Genomic DNA, 14519 nt, shown 5'->3' with positions numbered 1-14519 from the left:
AGATGGCTCTGGCTGGAAGAACTAATACAATTGACAAGAGCTGCCACATTAACTCCCCCTCGTGCTCCCCGCACCACCTCTGACAGCCTGCCCTGGGCCCAGCGCATGGGTTCAGGGCTCTCAGCGTTTCCCAGGAGGCCACAGCTGGGCAACATTGTTTCAGGTGGTGTTTCTTTGTAACCTCTCATGTTCTCTGACTCAGCGAATAGAGCCACGTCCTGGCATTCCACTGCTGCCACTCGCCCATCCATACCCAGTCATCCCATCCGATCCCATCTGCCCAGGCACGAATTTTTTTTTTTTTTTTGGCCACTCCATGCAGCATACAAGATCTTAGTTCCCTGAGCAGAGATCGAACCCATGCCCCCTGCAGTGGAAGTGTGGAGTCTTAACCACTGGACCACCAGGGAAGTCCCCCACTTTCTTTTTTTTTGGCTCTGATTTTTACTGCGTTTTCCCTCAGCCTCTTTCAGATCCATTTCTATCTTTCTGTTTCTCATCCAAATTTACCTCACTTTTATCTCAGCTTTTGTTGTGATGATACTTGGATCCCCATTACCATCTCTAATCCATCTCACATTCCTGTTGTAATAGCTCTTGGTCTTCGGGCTCTAGCAATTCCCAGTCCAATGCATTCTCCCGTCTGTGCCATTCCACCTTTACACTGGAACTTCTCTGTTCAAAACCCTGCACCTCGGGACTTCCCTGGCGGTACAGTGGTTAAGAACCCACCTGCCAGGGTAGGCGACATGGGTTCAAGCCCTGGTCCGGGAAGATCCCACATGCCGCCGAGCAGCTAGGCCCACGTGCCACAACTACTGAGCCCGCACACCTAGAGCCCGTGCTCCACAACAGGAGAGGCCACCGCAGTGAGAAGCCCGTGCACTGCAACAAAGAGCAGCCCCTGCTCGCCACAACAAGAGAAAGCCCGCGCGCAGCAAGGAAGACCCAACACAGCCAAAAATAAATAAATAAAAAATTAAAAAAACCCAAAAACCCTGCAACTCCTCACCATATATCACAGTAAAGGCCACACTCTAAATGGGGTCCTGTGACACCCTGGGTTGTAAGTGAAGGATAACCAGCTCAAACTTGCTTCAGGCAGGGCTAAATCCAGGGGCGTGGGACATGTCATCAATGTTCAGTTCTTCTAACACCCAGTTCTGTTTGAAGGACGTGAGGCGCCCCCAGCAGCTGAGGGCTCGCGCCTTGCCAGGTGAGCTCCCCAGAGAAAGGTGAACTCTTCCCCAGCACCTCTGACTCAGGCCGCTTCCCATCCTGAGTCACTGTGGCCAGGAGTTGGGCCCAGATAAACAGGTAGAAGCCTCAGATGTCCAAAGCCGCTTCCTTCAAAACCCTCTGCAGCCTGTCTCTGCGTTTCTTCTCCAGTGTCCCAGGCTCTCCTCCTGGGCATTGCTTCACTCGCTGTCCCCCTGAAATGCCAGCTCTGTGCTTTTCCAGCTCCACCTTTGGTCATGCCGGTCTCCCTCTGATGCTCTTCTCTGCCAGCTCTCTATCAAAATTACATCAATTTTTCAAGGCCCAGCAAAAATATTTTCTACAGACCCTTTTCTTAACCTGCCACTGGCAAGAGGTCATTTCTTCCCTTTCTGCCTAGAGTTTGTGCCCGGCGTCTGTCACGTGTTGCCTTTCACGGAGTTACTAGCCACCATCTTGGTTGGTGCTGTCACCCCTACCTTCCTGTAGGTCTTCACTGGCACAAAGCACTTTTGTGCATCTTGTTGAATTTGCTTCTATGCAGTCGCCTATAAAGTAAGCAGGGAAGGTACTTTAATCCCATTTTTGCAGCTCAAAATTGCTTGACCAACTATGCACCAAGACTTGTGCTAGGTGTTGAAGTAAGAAACGTTAATATGGTAACATCCAGAAAGTTATTATTCCAATTTTACAAATGAGGAAACTGAGGCCTAGTGAATAAGCGGCCAAGTGTCCCACCGACCATCTTTTTTAGTTCCTAGCACATGCAAGCTCTTTGCCACCTCTGGGCCATTGCAGATGCTGTTCCCTCCTCCTGGAACTTTTTTTTTTTTTTTTTTAATTTGGCTGCACCAGGTCTTCATTGCAGCATGCGGGATCTTCGTTGCAGCATGTGGACTTCTTAGTTGCGGCATGCAAGTTCTTAGTTGCGGCATGCGGGATCTAGTTCCCAGACCAGGGATCAAACCCAGGCCCCCTGCATCGGGAGTGCGGAGTCTTACCCACTGGACCACCGGGGAAGTCCCTGGAACGTTATTATTTCCACTCTCAACTGACCAAACACTATTCACTTTTCAGAGTTTAATTAAAATGTCACTTTTTTAGGGAGGCTTCCGCTGAGCACCCCCTCGCCCCCAAATCTAAAACAGGCCTACTATTCTCTCTTCTAGGACTCCTCTGTTTTTCTCATAGCGCTTATCAAAAATTATAGTTGTTTATTTTACTTCTATAAATGCATTTGTTTAATGTCTCCCTACTAGACTGTACATGCCATGAGAACAGGGATCGTGATAATTGTTCTGACTGCTGTGCACTCAGTGCCCGGCACCCATGCCTGACACAAAAGAGGGACTCAAGAAATAATGTGTGGGATGAATGAATGCAAATGTGAGCCATTCACACAGCCCGTAAATACCAGCACAGAGACTCAACTCAGGTTGCCCAATACCCAGGTCCACACAGCCCTGACACTTACCTCATCTTCCGAAGAACTGTAGTTGTAGCTCTTTATGTGGGTTCATGGACGTTAGCACTGTTTGATATGTGGGTGTTTAGGATGAGAAGGGTGGATCTGTGCGTGGATGGGTGGCCAGAGGAATGAGGCAAAAACAGAATGCCAGGATCATCCGGGAAGGGGGCCAGGAGATGATCGATGCGTGGAGGCCTGGGGAGGGCAAAGCCGACGTAGTAGGCACCCCCACTACCGGGCAGGCCCTGTGTGAGGAGGCAGTGCAGTGTGTACATCGGCCTGGGTGTGGCACCTATAGTTGCACCCTGATTCAGATCCAGAGTTAATAGTAGCCTATTCTCGAGTTCTTGGGATAAACCTTCCATTTTGACGGGTCTTGAAGAGTTCTCACTTTTATATTCCTATCCCGTCGTATTGGACACTTTCATGATGCATGAAAGCAACTTTCATTCTTCACCAGAGTGAACAGCCCATTACTACAGATAGCAATATCGAAAGTATTCAGAGGTATTTTTACACAGTGTCTTCTACACACTCCTTGCTGCTGTACACAGAGATTAGTAGAAATGGGCTGTAACATCCAAAATTGTTTTTCTCATGTCTTTGTATCCTTTATTAGACTTTTGCAAACTTTGCTATAATTTATTTTCTGACATTTGGACCTCTCTTATTTTTAGGAAAGAATATTTGGGGGAGTGTTGTAAATATATTTGACCCACTGAATATCAAAAATAGCGCTGAAATAACAAAAATAGCTCTGAATTTTGTTGTGAGTATCATAAAAATATAATTGCTTCTTGCTATCTTTTTCCAGAAAATGAGATGCAATTATAGATTCTCTGTGTCTGCAGGGCCTGGACAGTTTCGGAGTGAAACAGAAATTCTTCTCAGGGAGCCAGGAGCCAACAGCCTCCTTTCCTGTGCCATATGACCTGCCTCCAGAACTGTATGGAAGTAAAGGTGAGACACTGGTGAAAGAAAACCTTGGGTGTGTGTACCAGAGCAGAAACAAACAGAGCCCAGGGAAAGCCATTGGGTTGGGCTCTCCCTGGGAGCCTGGCTCGTGGGTGGCCATGGAAGCGCAGGTTTTTGCAGAGTCTCCCTTGCTGCCCTGTGTGTGGCCACCGGAGCCGCAGTTCTCAAACTGGTTGGTCTCAGAACCCCTCTACGTTTTATTACTGAGGACCACAAAGGGCTTTTGTTTACGTGGGCTTTTATAGCTATTGGTATGTATCATATCAGCAATTAAAACCAATAAATTTTAAAATATTTATTAACTTATTTAAAGATACTAATAAACCCATTTGTATATTTAAAAATATATAAAATGACTGTTCCCCAAAACAATGTAGTTTGGAAGATGGCATTGTTTACCTTTTCTGCAGACCCCTTTATTATCTGGGTTAACAGTCGGATTCTCACAGCTGCTCTGTTGTGTTATCACACAGGTCGTGTAGCGTCTGTACACTCACGTGAAAGTGACAAATAATGGCTTAATGTTATGTTGACAGTAATTTTGACTTTACAGGTATTTCTCCCTCCCCAACCCCCTTAAAAAGTCGGTCCCCAGGCCACACACTCTGAGAACTGCTGCGCTAGGTGAGGACTTCAAGGGCAGTGACCAGGTATTTTTCACAAGAGAAAGCCAGTGGAGTATTGGTCCAGGTTCCCAGCGCTTATGGGAGGAAGGCTGGCTGGGATGCGGGCACCACCTCATCCCAGCTCTAACCCAGCCCCGCCGGCCGCAGGGCTGCTCTGCTCAGCCCCAGAAAATGTCTTTGGGGTGAGTTCACACTTCACCAAGCTCACCCCGGAGGAGATGTGTAATCGGGACAAGCTTATTAATTTAAAATGGCAGATTCTTTTATCACTGTGGCTGGTGTATTTTCCCCTGGACGGTAGAGGCCTACACAGGTAGCCAGATTGTAATCTGTGGTTTTTGAGTGAAGGCTGAATGTGAACAGGGAAAATTTGGTTTTTGATTGGTAAATTTTGATGATGCCACCCCATTAATATTCCAAACTCTCGGATTCCCTAACGGAGTCAGCCTTGCCCCAGTGGGTCCCTTCCTTCCCTGAGCGATGCTGGTTGGGTCCTAGCTACCTCCCCACCCTCACTCGCCCTTTTGGCTTTCGTGGTGAACCAAACCTGCCCTGCTGATGGACCCACTTCTCCGATTGTATTGGCACACCTGGCAGAGTTCATCCTGCCTCGTCCAGGTGACTTCATCTCTCTCTGATCAGTCGTGTGGATGCTGTTTTGGAAAGTATTCTTGTTCCCTTCCTTCCAAGCCGTGTGCAGTTTTCTGAGTCCTCTAAATGTGTCAAGTCCTCTAAATGTGTTGTAAGTTCACACACGTTCACTTTTCACTAGCAAGAGGTTTTACCAGAATTTCAAGAAATCTGTGACCACTCCTCCCCACCCTCCAACCCACAGATGCTTTAGATCCAGGCCGTGTTTATGTGCCAGCCTGACAACTTATTAAGTGACCTTGGGCAGTGGTTTGTATTCTCTATGCCTTAGTGTCTCTGTTTGCAAAATGAGAACATGAGAGTGCATAGCTCACTGTTGAAGAGTGACCGAGATATGGTCTAGAAAGCATCTAACCCAGCGTCCAGCTCAGAGTTAGCAGCTGATTTCTGTTAGCCATTGTTTCTGTTATTTAAAATGTCCAGTTCAGTTATAACAGTGGATTGATGGCTATCCCTCCCCCTCCTCCTGATGAGCTGACATTCAGAAGAGCCTGAGGCTTGTGTAGGACAGTCCCTAACCCAGGACATGACCCAGTGAGTGACCTTCCCCCCTTCTGGCTTTGCGCTGTACCTCTGCCTTCTCTCCCTTTCTCTGTTCTTCGTCCCTCACCCCTACCCCCATTCAGCGCTCCTGAATAAACAGGTGGAGGTGGGAAGGACTAACTGTGACAGCCTTATTTAGGCTTAGCCTCCTGCAGTCTGGCCTCAGGCATTGTACCTCCCACCCACAGCCCAGAACCTTGGCTGGAATTTCACCCCCTCCCTTTAATCCTAATCTCCAAAGGACTGTAAAAGCAAGAATGGAAGAGGTAGAGGAGCCTTAAAAATATCCTGAGGTTCCCTCAGTTCCACTAGAAAAAGCATTCCCAAGAACTTAAAAGTTTACAACTAGGTAGTGTCTTAGACCATGTAATAAAAATGGTAATCCTTTTATTTGACCAGCACGCAGAAGTTTTCCATTGTTTAAGTGAGTTTTCTATTTTTTACGCATTTCCTTTGAAAGACATATGCGAGAGAGGCTGGAACATTTTAGTTTTTTTTATCAGTACTATTTTACCTTCCACACTGCTTTACTAGCATGTAGAATAATGCCAGGGATTCAGATATCACCATTTCCTGTAAAGCCAACATTCGGGGGAGTCATGTGCACCTTAAAAAAGGCATTTTGGGCTTCCCTGGTGGTGCAGTGGTTAAGAATCCGCCTGCCAATGAAGGGGACACAGGTTCAATCCCTGGTCCGGGAAGATCCCACATGCCACGGGGCAACTAAGCCCGTGCGCCACAACTACTGAGCCTGTGCTCTAGAGCCCACACCCCATAACTACTGAAGCCCGCATGCCTAGAGCCTGTGCTCTGCAACAAGAGAAGCCACTGCAGTGAGAAGCCTGTGCTCCGCAACAAAGAGTAGCCCCCACTCACTACAACTAGAGAAAGCCCGGGCACAGCAACGAAGACCCAACACAGCCAAAAATAAATAAATGTTAAAAAAAAAAAAAAGGGGGGGGGGCATCTTACCTAAAAAAAAAAAAAAAAAAAAAAAAAAAAGGGGGGGGGGCATCTTACCAGTGCTTGGAAAAGTTGAGTGGTTTAGAACATTTCAAAAGCACTGTATTTGGGACTTTTCTGTTGGTGCAGTGGTTAAGAATCCACCTGCCAGTGCAGAGGACACGGGTTCAAGCCCTGGTCCGGGAAGATCCCATATGCTGCTGGAGCAGCTAAGCCCGTGCGCCACAACTACTGAGCCTGCGCTCCAGAGCCTGTGAGCCACAACTCCTGAAGCCAGGGTGCCTAGAGCCCATGCTCTGCAACAAGAGAAGCCACCACAATGAGAAGCCCGTGCACCGCAAGGAAGAGTAGCCCCCGCTCAGCGCAACTAGAGAAAGCCCGCACACAGCAACGAAGACCCAACGCAGCTGAAAATAAATAAATTTTTTTTAAAGAGCCCTGCATTTGAATAAGTGATTTTCAAGCCACTTCAACATATATAAGATCTTTTCCAGTATTTTTTAAGTCAGGAGACTATAAGAAAAGCTTAGCAGAGAAATATACTAATGTGAACAAATCACAGTTGGATACGAGAGACCACCAGACATCCTGACACCAAGAAATTGATCAAATTAAACAAAAACAAAGACTCAGCTACAGGGGTACCTGCTTCGTGCTTGCTGCTTATTCTCTCTCCCCACAGGTGTATCATTGAGAACCTGCTGTGCACAGATACCAGCTAGGTGGTTGGAATAGATCAGTGAACAAGACAGACACAAATCCTTGCCCTCCTTGAGTTTATATTACTCCTCCCATGAAAAGTTACACGTACTCAAACCCATTTTACAACAGGAACTGTGTTTTTAAAAGAAAACTTTTACAAAGCAAAATCACTAACATTGTAAATCACACACTGTAGCATGCAGCCCCTGACCACAGGGACACACAGAGGGAACCATGCCCCCCAGGTTGTCCTTCGTCCTCCCCCACCCTGGCCCTAACACAGGCCTCACCCGGACTGTGCTGCTCTTTATTTCCCTGGTTCTGCACTCCTCCCCCTGGATGCCATCTTCCACGCTGCTGCCAGGCTCCTCTGATCGTTCCCTCTCCTGTTTTAAATCCTTTCATCATATTCCAGAAAAAAAGAAAAAAAGACGTTTTTCATCCCCTTTAGCCTCAGATCCCAAACAGATTCTGTGAAAATCACTTTTAGAACTTGACAAAGGTGCACATTGCCAGGCCCCAGCCCAGACCTACTGAAACGAGCTCTCCAGGGGTGGGTCCCAGAAAAACGTGCCAGCAATTCCCACATCAGCCCAGTCAGGGAGCTGCTGCACAGACACAGTGGGGTTCAGCGTCCCAGCAGCAGGGCGTGCCTGCTTGTCTGCTGCCCCCTGGACCGTAAACTTGAGAGGCCTTCATGTTTGGCTAGCGGAGTACCAGGCATCTAACCAGCACTACCAAGTATTTCACATACACATGTGACTGTATCATGTGAGGCAAGTTGTTCTGTCACGGGACAGTTTAGGAGGATTGCCTAAAACAGGCCGTCATCTGAGCCAGTGAGTGGTAATGGCTGATTTCCAGTAGTAATGGGTAAAAAGACACAACAGAATCATAACCCCCCTCTTTTTGCCTTCCTCTTGGCCTTTTTTGTGGCCTTCCCCCACGGTAGTGGAAGGCCTTGCAGCTGGCATGGAGAGGCGCTGCCCGGGAGGTGCAGACATTTGCTCATTTATAAAGCAGAGCCTCAGGGGGATTTGCCAGGAGCGTGATTTCCAGGTCCTCGCTTGGTCATCGTTGGCTAAATTTAAGGGAAAGGAATAGTCATCCCTTGGTATCTGCCAGGAATTGGTCAAGGACCCACGTTGGATCCCAGAATCCACAGATGCTCAAGCCCCATAGTGAGCCACCCGTATCTGCAGTTCCACATCCCCAGATTCAACCAACCACTGATCGTGTAGTGTGTATTTATTGAAAAAAATCGCATATAAGTGGACTCTCACTGTTCAAACCCAAGTTGTTGAAGGGTCCACTGTAAATGCAGTGGTGGTTTTTAAGTTACAGCCTCATTGGCAAATGTCTGTATCACAGATCTGCACTGGTGAAGACTCTCTCTAATGGCTATTCATATAGCAAGGATTGGGGGGTCTTCTGCCTGGGGGATGAAGCAGAGCAGACATTGCTCAACAGAGCAGTTTGCAGGGAAAGAGGTAAATAAGGGGAAGTCCAGCCACAGAAGATGGTGTTTCCAATGGAAGAGAGTGGGTTCTTTCTTAAGGCCAGTGAGTAGCCGCAGAGTCAAGTTGCCAGCCCTGCTAGTCCCTTACCTCTTAAGAAACTTAATTACCAGAAAGTGTGGTTTCATGCTTTCAAACCATCTGGAGGCCAAAGGGGAGAGAACAGGGTTCTGATAACTTGTTGCCATCTTTGGCATTCTTTTCCTGCACTTCCTGCTGGGAGCTGCCATTTGCATACTTGCCCTGTGATTATTCAAAACAAACAGCGAGGCTGGGTGGAAGGAGCAACAGATACCAGAGAGGCTGGGTGGAAGGAGCAACAGATACCATTGTTTGCCGGGTCGGCCTCCAAGGTACCATCTGCCTCTGTTCAAGAAAAGGAGAAAGCCTCCCCCAGGGGCTGTGGGCGGTGCCGGCGAGCAGCTGCTGCAGTGAGGTGGTCCATCTCAGCTGACCTGCCAAGTGGCCAGTTTACTATAAGCATGCAGCCCTTCCATCTCTCTGCATTTCTCAGAACAATAGTATGGGGGGTTATTTTTAATCCTTGCAGTGTATTTATACCCTACCCATATATTTTTTTAATTAAATAATTTATTTTTGGCTGCATTGGGTCTCCGTTGCTGCACATGGGCTTTCTCTAGTTGTTGAGAGCAGGGGCTACTCTCCGTTGTGGTGCGTGGGCATCTCATTGTGGTGGCTTCTCAGAGCAGGGGCTCTAGGTGCTCGGGCTTCAGTAGTTGTGGTGCCCAGGCTCAGTAGTTGTGGCGCACGGGCTTAGTTGCTCCGCAGCATGTGGGAGCTTCCCGGACCAGGGCTTGAACCCGTGTCCCCTGCATTGACAGGTGGATTGTTAACCACTGCGCCACCAGGGAAGTCCCAACACCCTACCCATATCATTATGGTTCTTTTTGAAATGGTTTGACTCTGGCAGTAGCCATGTGTGGTAAAAGAGATTTCCAATTTTTTCAATTTGTGAAACATCAGTTAAAAGTAAGAAAAGTTCACACATATTGAGCACCTACAACATGCCAGGAACTTTCACAGATGTTCTCTCATTCATGCTTCACAATAATCCTGGGAGGTTGCTAATGTCATTACTTCCCATTTCAGAGATGGGGAACCTGAGGCCAAAATCCACATGCCTTCCTCAGGCTGCAGAGAAGGATGAAGGCAGGATTTGAGCCTAGGTCACCTTTCCGTTGTACCATTCCAAGGCTTGCTGCTTTTCTCAACGTGGGTCTACGGTCATTATACAGAGACCTTTCTGCCTTATCAATCACTAGCCTTAAGTTACAGAACAAAACCATTTCAGGGATGTGACGCTGGGCCTCTTGGTTCTGTGCGACCGTGACCAGCTGCTGAGAGCAGAAGAATGGCCTTTGACTGTACCCATTGTCACTGTTGGTTTCTCCAGGTTCTTAAAAGAAGAAAATGAGCTGCCCTCATTTGTTACATTCTCTCTGTGTGCAACACTGCGTCTTGTGCATTACACGGGTTTATTTCATTTAATCCTCCAGACAGCTCCATGACTTAGATACACATAAGGAAACTGAGGCTCAGAGAGGTGAAGTGACTTGTCAACGTAAGTGGCAAGCCAGCATTCACCCCGGGCTTCAGCCTGCTCCCATGTTCACTCACCCGTGTCTTAACATGAACCTTTACTACAAGCTCTTACCTATAAGGGCTCTCGTCGGGGCTTGATTCAGAAAAGGCTCTTCATGATTTGTAGACTCCGGCCCATGAGTAGTTTTATCCTGTCAGGTGGGTGAATTTTCTGTAATCATATTTAAATCATTATTATACTTATGTAATTTTTTTTCTCCCAGATCGGCCCTGGATTTGGAACATTCCTTATGTCAAAGCACCAGATACACACGGGAACATGTGGGTTCCCTCCTGAGAGCAGTAAAGTACTGTGAAGTTGACGTGTAAGGCATTGAACCCCAAACATTGGATGTTCTTGTTTGCACTGGGTGTTCACTTTTCTTAATGTTTTATCTGCCCCCCTACAAAACCTTTGCAAAAGTCGAGATTTCAAACACAGATGTTGGTTATCCTTTTAATGACCATTGTTAACATTCTCACTTAAAAATATTATATATTTTCTTAATTCCCTTTTCTATGCTTTGGAATGAAAGCTATTAAACTTCACCACGTTAAAAGAATATATAGGTGTAAAGTGATCTTCCTAATGATGAGGACTTTTCACGGCGGTGTCGGCGCTTGTGAATTGAAGGTTGACTTGTGTCAGTTGTGCTCTGTCAGGAGAGGTGCTCTGGATTCAGCTGGAACTTCTCAGAGCAGGAACATGACCTCTCACCCAGCCCTCTCTCAGCTTTCTTAGTGTGTCTCGGGGTTGCTGGAGGGAGTCTGGGGTGTGTCGGCTGGTGCGGCTACCCCGACGCCATGGGCCGTGTTGACCATCGTCACCCTGCAGCTTTAGACGACGTTTCATGCCCCCCGCCCCCGGCCGTGCTGGCTGCCTTCCCGCTCAAGGACCACCTGCCCTCCCCTCACCCATTACCCACAGTGCACGGTGTCTCCTCCATCCCCAGAAATGTCCACAAAAGACAGCTCGCAGGATCATAAAAAAGCACACAAGTATTTCACTCACAAGAGCCCCTGAAAGGTGAACTGATTGGGTGCCTTTAATTCACAAGTGAGGGAACTGAGGCCCAGAAAGGTTCAGGACGTCCCCCAGGCCCCAGCTGCCTGGGTCAGAGCGACGAGCATCTTCCTGCTTTGTGTCTGCGTGCCCTTCACACACAGGATCGCACTCTCCTCAGATGACTTAGAGCCTTCTTGTTTTTTCTTCTGTGTGAGGCTCATTTCCAGGTTGTCATCAGCTCCTTCATTGTAGAATTTAGAATAGAGTTCAATGTTAATTTTGTTTTGTTTGGGGTTTTTTTGTTTTTTTTTTTTTGCGGTACACGGGCCTCTCACTGTTGTGGCTTCTCCCGTTGCGGAGCGCAGGCTCCGGACACGCCGGCCCAGCGGCCATGGCTCACGGGCCCAGCCACTCCGCGGCATGTGGGATCTTCTCGGACCGGGGCACGAACCCGTGTCCCCTGCATCAGCAGGTGGACTCTCAACCACTGCGCCACCAGGGAAGCCCCAATGTTAATTTTGAAAGATTTTTTTAAGATACTAGTTTTCCAGACTGTTCCTCAGAGGCCAAGGATGTTCACATCGGAAAGCTGCTGGGGTGGGTTAGGGACGGGGGCTCCTCCCTTCTCCTTCCCTGATCAGAGGAGCCTTCCTTCACCGCTTTTATATATTGGGTTCTCTAAAGGATACTATCTGGGTGGTTTTTTGTTTTGCATTCTGCTTAAAAACATAAAGTTGAAAAGCCACTGAATTCGTTTAACCTATTTCTTCCGCTGGTAAGAAAAGTTAGGCTTAATCCTTTTCGCACCCTGCCTTCTACTTGAGGGGCATTCAAACCCTGTATCACATGAGCCCAGCTGCCTTGGAAGGCAACAGGGAAGGTGCCCTGGACTGGTAGTAGGGGTGGGGCCGGCCCAGAGCGGGAGCCCAGGAGTCTGAGCTGGGTGTCCAGGGGACTGCCATCAAAGACCTGTGATTCCCACCAGCACAGTGGTCTGTCCTGGGTGGGTGTGGGGGGAGTGCCAGCCTCCAGGCAGCAGGGGAGCATCCCAACCGCCGCCAGTAGTCGGCCAGCTCCGGGCAGGACCCAGGAAGCCTAGGCTGCTTGGGGCCCAGCCAGTCAAAGGATAGCGGACTCGGGTATGTGGCTCATCTGATCCACATGACTGCAAAGTGGGTTGGAGCCCAGAGCTGGAGGCAGGCTGTCGGGCTTTGAATCCCCGTTCTGCCACCACTTCTCTGTGCCTTGGTCCCCTCACCTGTAAGATAGGGCTGGGGTAATAATCATTCCCGTTGCAGAGGCTCACTGAGACTGTCCAGTGAGTTAGGACATGAAGGTGCCTGCCCGGAGCGGGGACTGTACAGGGGACACCCTTGGGTCATTAGGCTTGTCCTCATTTTCCTGATAAGGAAACCTGGACTCAGGTGAAGTGCTTGTCCAAGGTCACACTTCTCGAAAGTGCTCTCACCAGTGTTTGAACCCAGGTCCGGCAGCATCCAGAGCCTGTTCTGTACTTCCAGGGGGCCCAGGCTCCCGGGCAGTGTGGTGGACAGTATCTGAGGAGATGGACCATTTTCCCCCAATCCACTGTGGACAGATACTTTTATAGGATACAGGATCAGGTGCTTGGATGTCACAGCACTGTCAGATTGCTAAGAAAGTTTCTAAATGCTCACTTTTGCTTTCTGTACTCATCACAGGCTGGCCTGGTCCACAGCCACACTTGGAGCGGCACCCTAGACCCAGCAGGGACCCAGAGTGCCCTTCTGGAAGCTGAGACGATCTCTGTAGGATGGGCTGGTTAGGTATATCAAGGTACAGTTAGGGGAGGTCCAACGTCAAGGGGCATGTACCCAGTGGGTGTGCAGGCTCAGCCCCGGAGAGCTGCCTCCCGTGGCCCTTGCCCTGGTCAGCGTGGGCTCAGCGAGGCAGGGCTAGGCCAGGCCAGCGTAGTCCCAGGTCAGTACCACGAGCTCTCTGGGCACAGTTGATAGCACATGTGGAAAATAAAGTAATGCCTCAAGAGTAATCAACATGGGATTGATTAAATCCCATGAGGTTCAGCAAAACAAGAGGTTCAACCCCATCTGGTCCTTTTATTAATGTGACTGGCTAAATTACCCAAAGTGCTACAAAAAAGCATCATCAACGCCTGTTAATTTTTTTTTAATATTTGTCTAGTTATTTGGCTGCGCTGGGTCTTAGTTGCGGCACGGGGGATCTTCATTGCAGCATGCGGGATCTAGTTCCCTGATCAGGGATCAAATCCAGGCCCCCTGCATTGGGAGCCTGGAGTCTTAGCCACTGGACCACCAGGGAAGTCCAAACACTTGTTAATGTTTGAGGAAACCACTTCTGTTATTCTCAGGTTGGGGTTCAACAATTATTTCTCCCCAACTCAGGAAACCCTCGCCTCCCTCTGTCTGCCATAGCTGTGTGCCACTTTTTATCCTTTTTCCCCACCTCCTTCCGTCCTTTCAGATCTCATGGAAACACTTATCCAGTGACTTTATACCTGCTGAGGGCAAACTTCCGTATAAAAGAATCCACCCTCTTCTTCGTAAGCTGCCTGATACAGGAGACTCATCTGCTGAGTAAGGAGTTTCTCTGCATGTGGACGAAAAGAACCAGTGCCTCTTTTTCTTAAAAAGTTTTATCTTGTTCTTTTGAAATCTTACCTAGCATCCTCTTACAGAGATGGACATGTAGCCAAAAATCTAAATGAGATTTTCATATTGGACAATGAATTTCAACAGTATTCTAAATGCTTAAGCATTTAAGAGACCCTCCCCAAATTTTTGGAGGCAGGAAATTGTCATCCCTGGCACTTGGTGACTTAAAGGAAGTCACTTGCCATTTAGGCAGGAGGATTCCATGTCCCCTCACTTCTCTGGTACTCTCTGGTGAAGAGAGGAATGATCTGCCACCAGCTTCTTTCTTGGGGGAGGGAGGGAGATGGGATTTTTAAATTATGTTTTATCCTCATACTCCTGGGAAAGGAGGCCTAGTTTTAACCATAGTTGATAAAAATCGGCCTTAGAAGTTCACTGATTTGGAGACTGTATTTTTCTACATAATGTAATAGCTGATGTTTCCTGACTTCTTCCTATGTTTCAGCTCCTGTACTTAAGTGCTTGTTTAAGCCTCACATCTCTTTTTTTTTTAATCTTTATTGGAGTATAATTGTTTTACAATGTTGTGTTAGCTTCTGCTGTACAACAAAGTGAATCAGCTATATGTATACATAT

General features: G+C 48.1%; 1 protein-coding gene across 3 annotated transcripts in view; it reads left to right on the top strand.

The window, feature by feature from the left end:
- Positions 1 to 10820, top strand: part of TDP1 (tyrosyl-DNA phosphodiesterase 1) — a 75324-nt gene extending 64504 nt beyond the window's left edge. For all 3 annotated transcript variants that reach the window (XM_024736357.1, XM_024736360.1, XM_024736358.1), the window contains 2 exons: positions 3538 to 3646; positions 10490 to 10820. In XM_024736357.1, coding sequence (XP_024592125.1) covers positions 3538 to 3646; positions 10490 to 10563 — 183 coding nt within the window. In that variant the 3' untranslated portion in view covers positions 10564 to 10820. The remainder of the gene's footprint in view (positions 1 to 3537; positions 3647 to 10489) is intronic.
- Positions 10821 to 14519: the final 3699 nt, after the last annotated feature.

This window comes from Neophocaena asiaeorientalis, unplaced genomic scaffold (genome assembly GCF_003031525.2).
Source record: "Neophocaena asiaeorientalis asiaeorientalis breed wild unplaced genomic scaffold, Neophocaena_asiaeorientalis_V1.1 scaffold152, whole genome shotgun sequence".
Lineage (NCBI taxonomy): Eukaryota > Metazoa > Chordata > Mammalia > Artiodactyla > Phocoenidae > Neophocaena > Neophocaena asiaeorientalis.
Note: the sequence above shows the minus strand (reverse complement) of the source record. Positions and strands in the feature narration are given on the sequence as shown.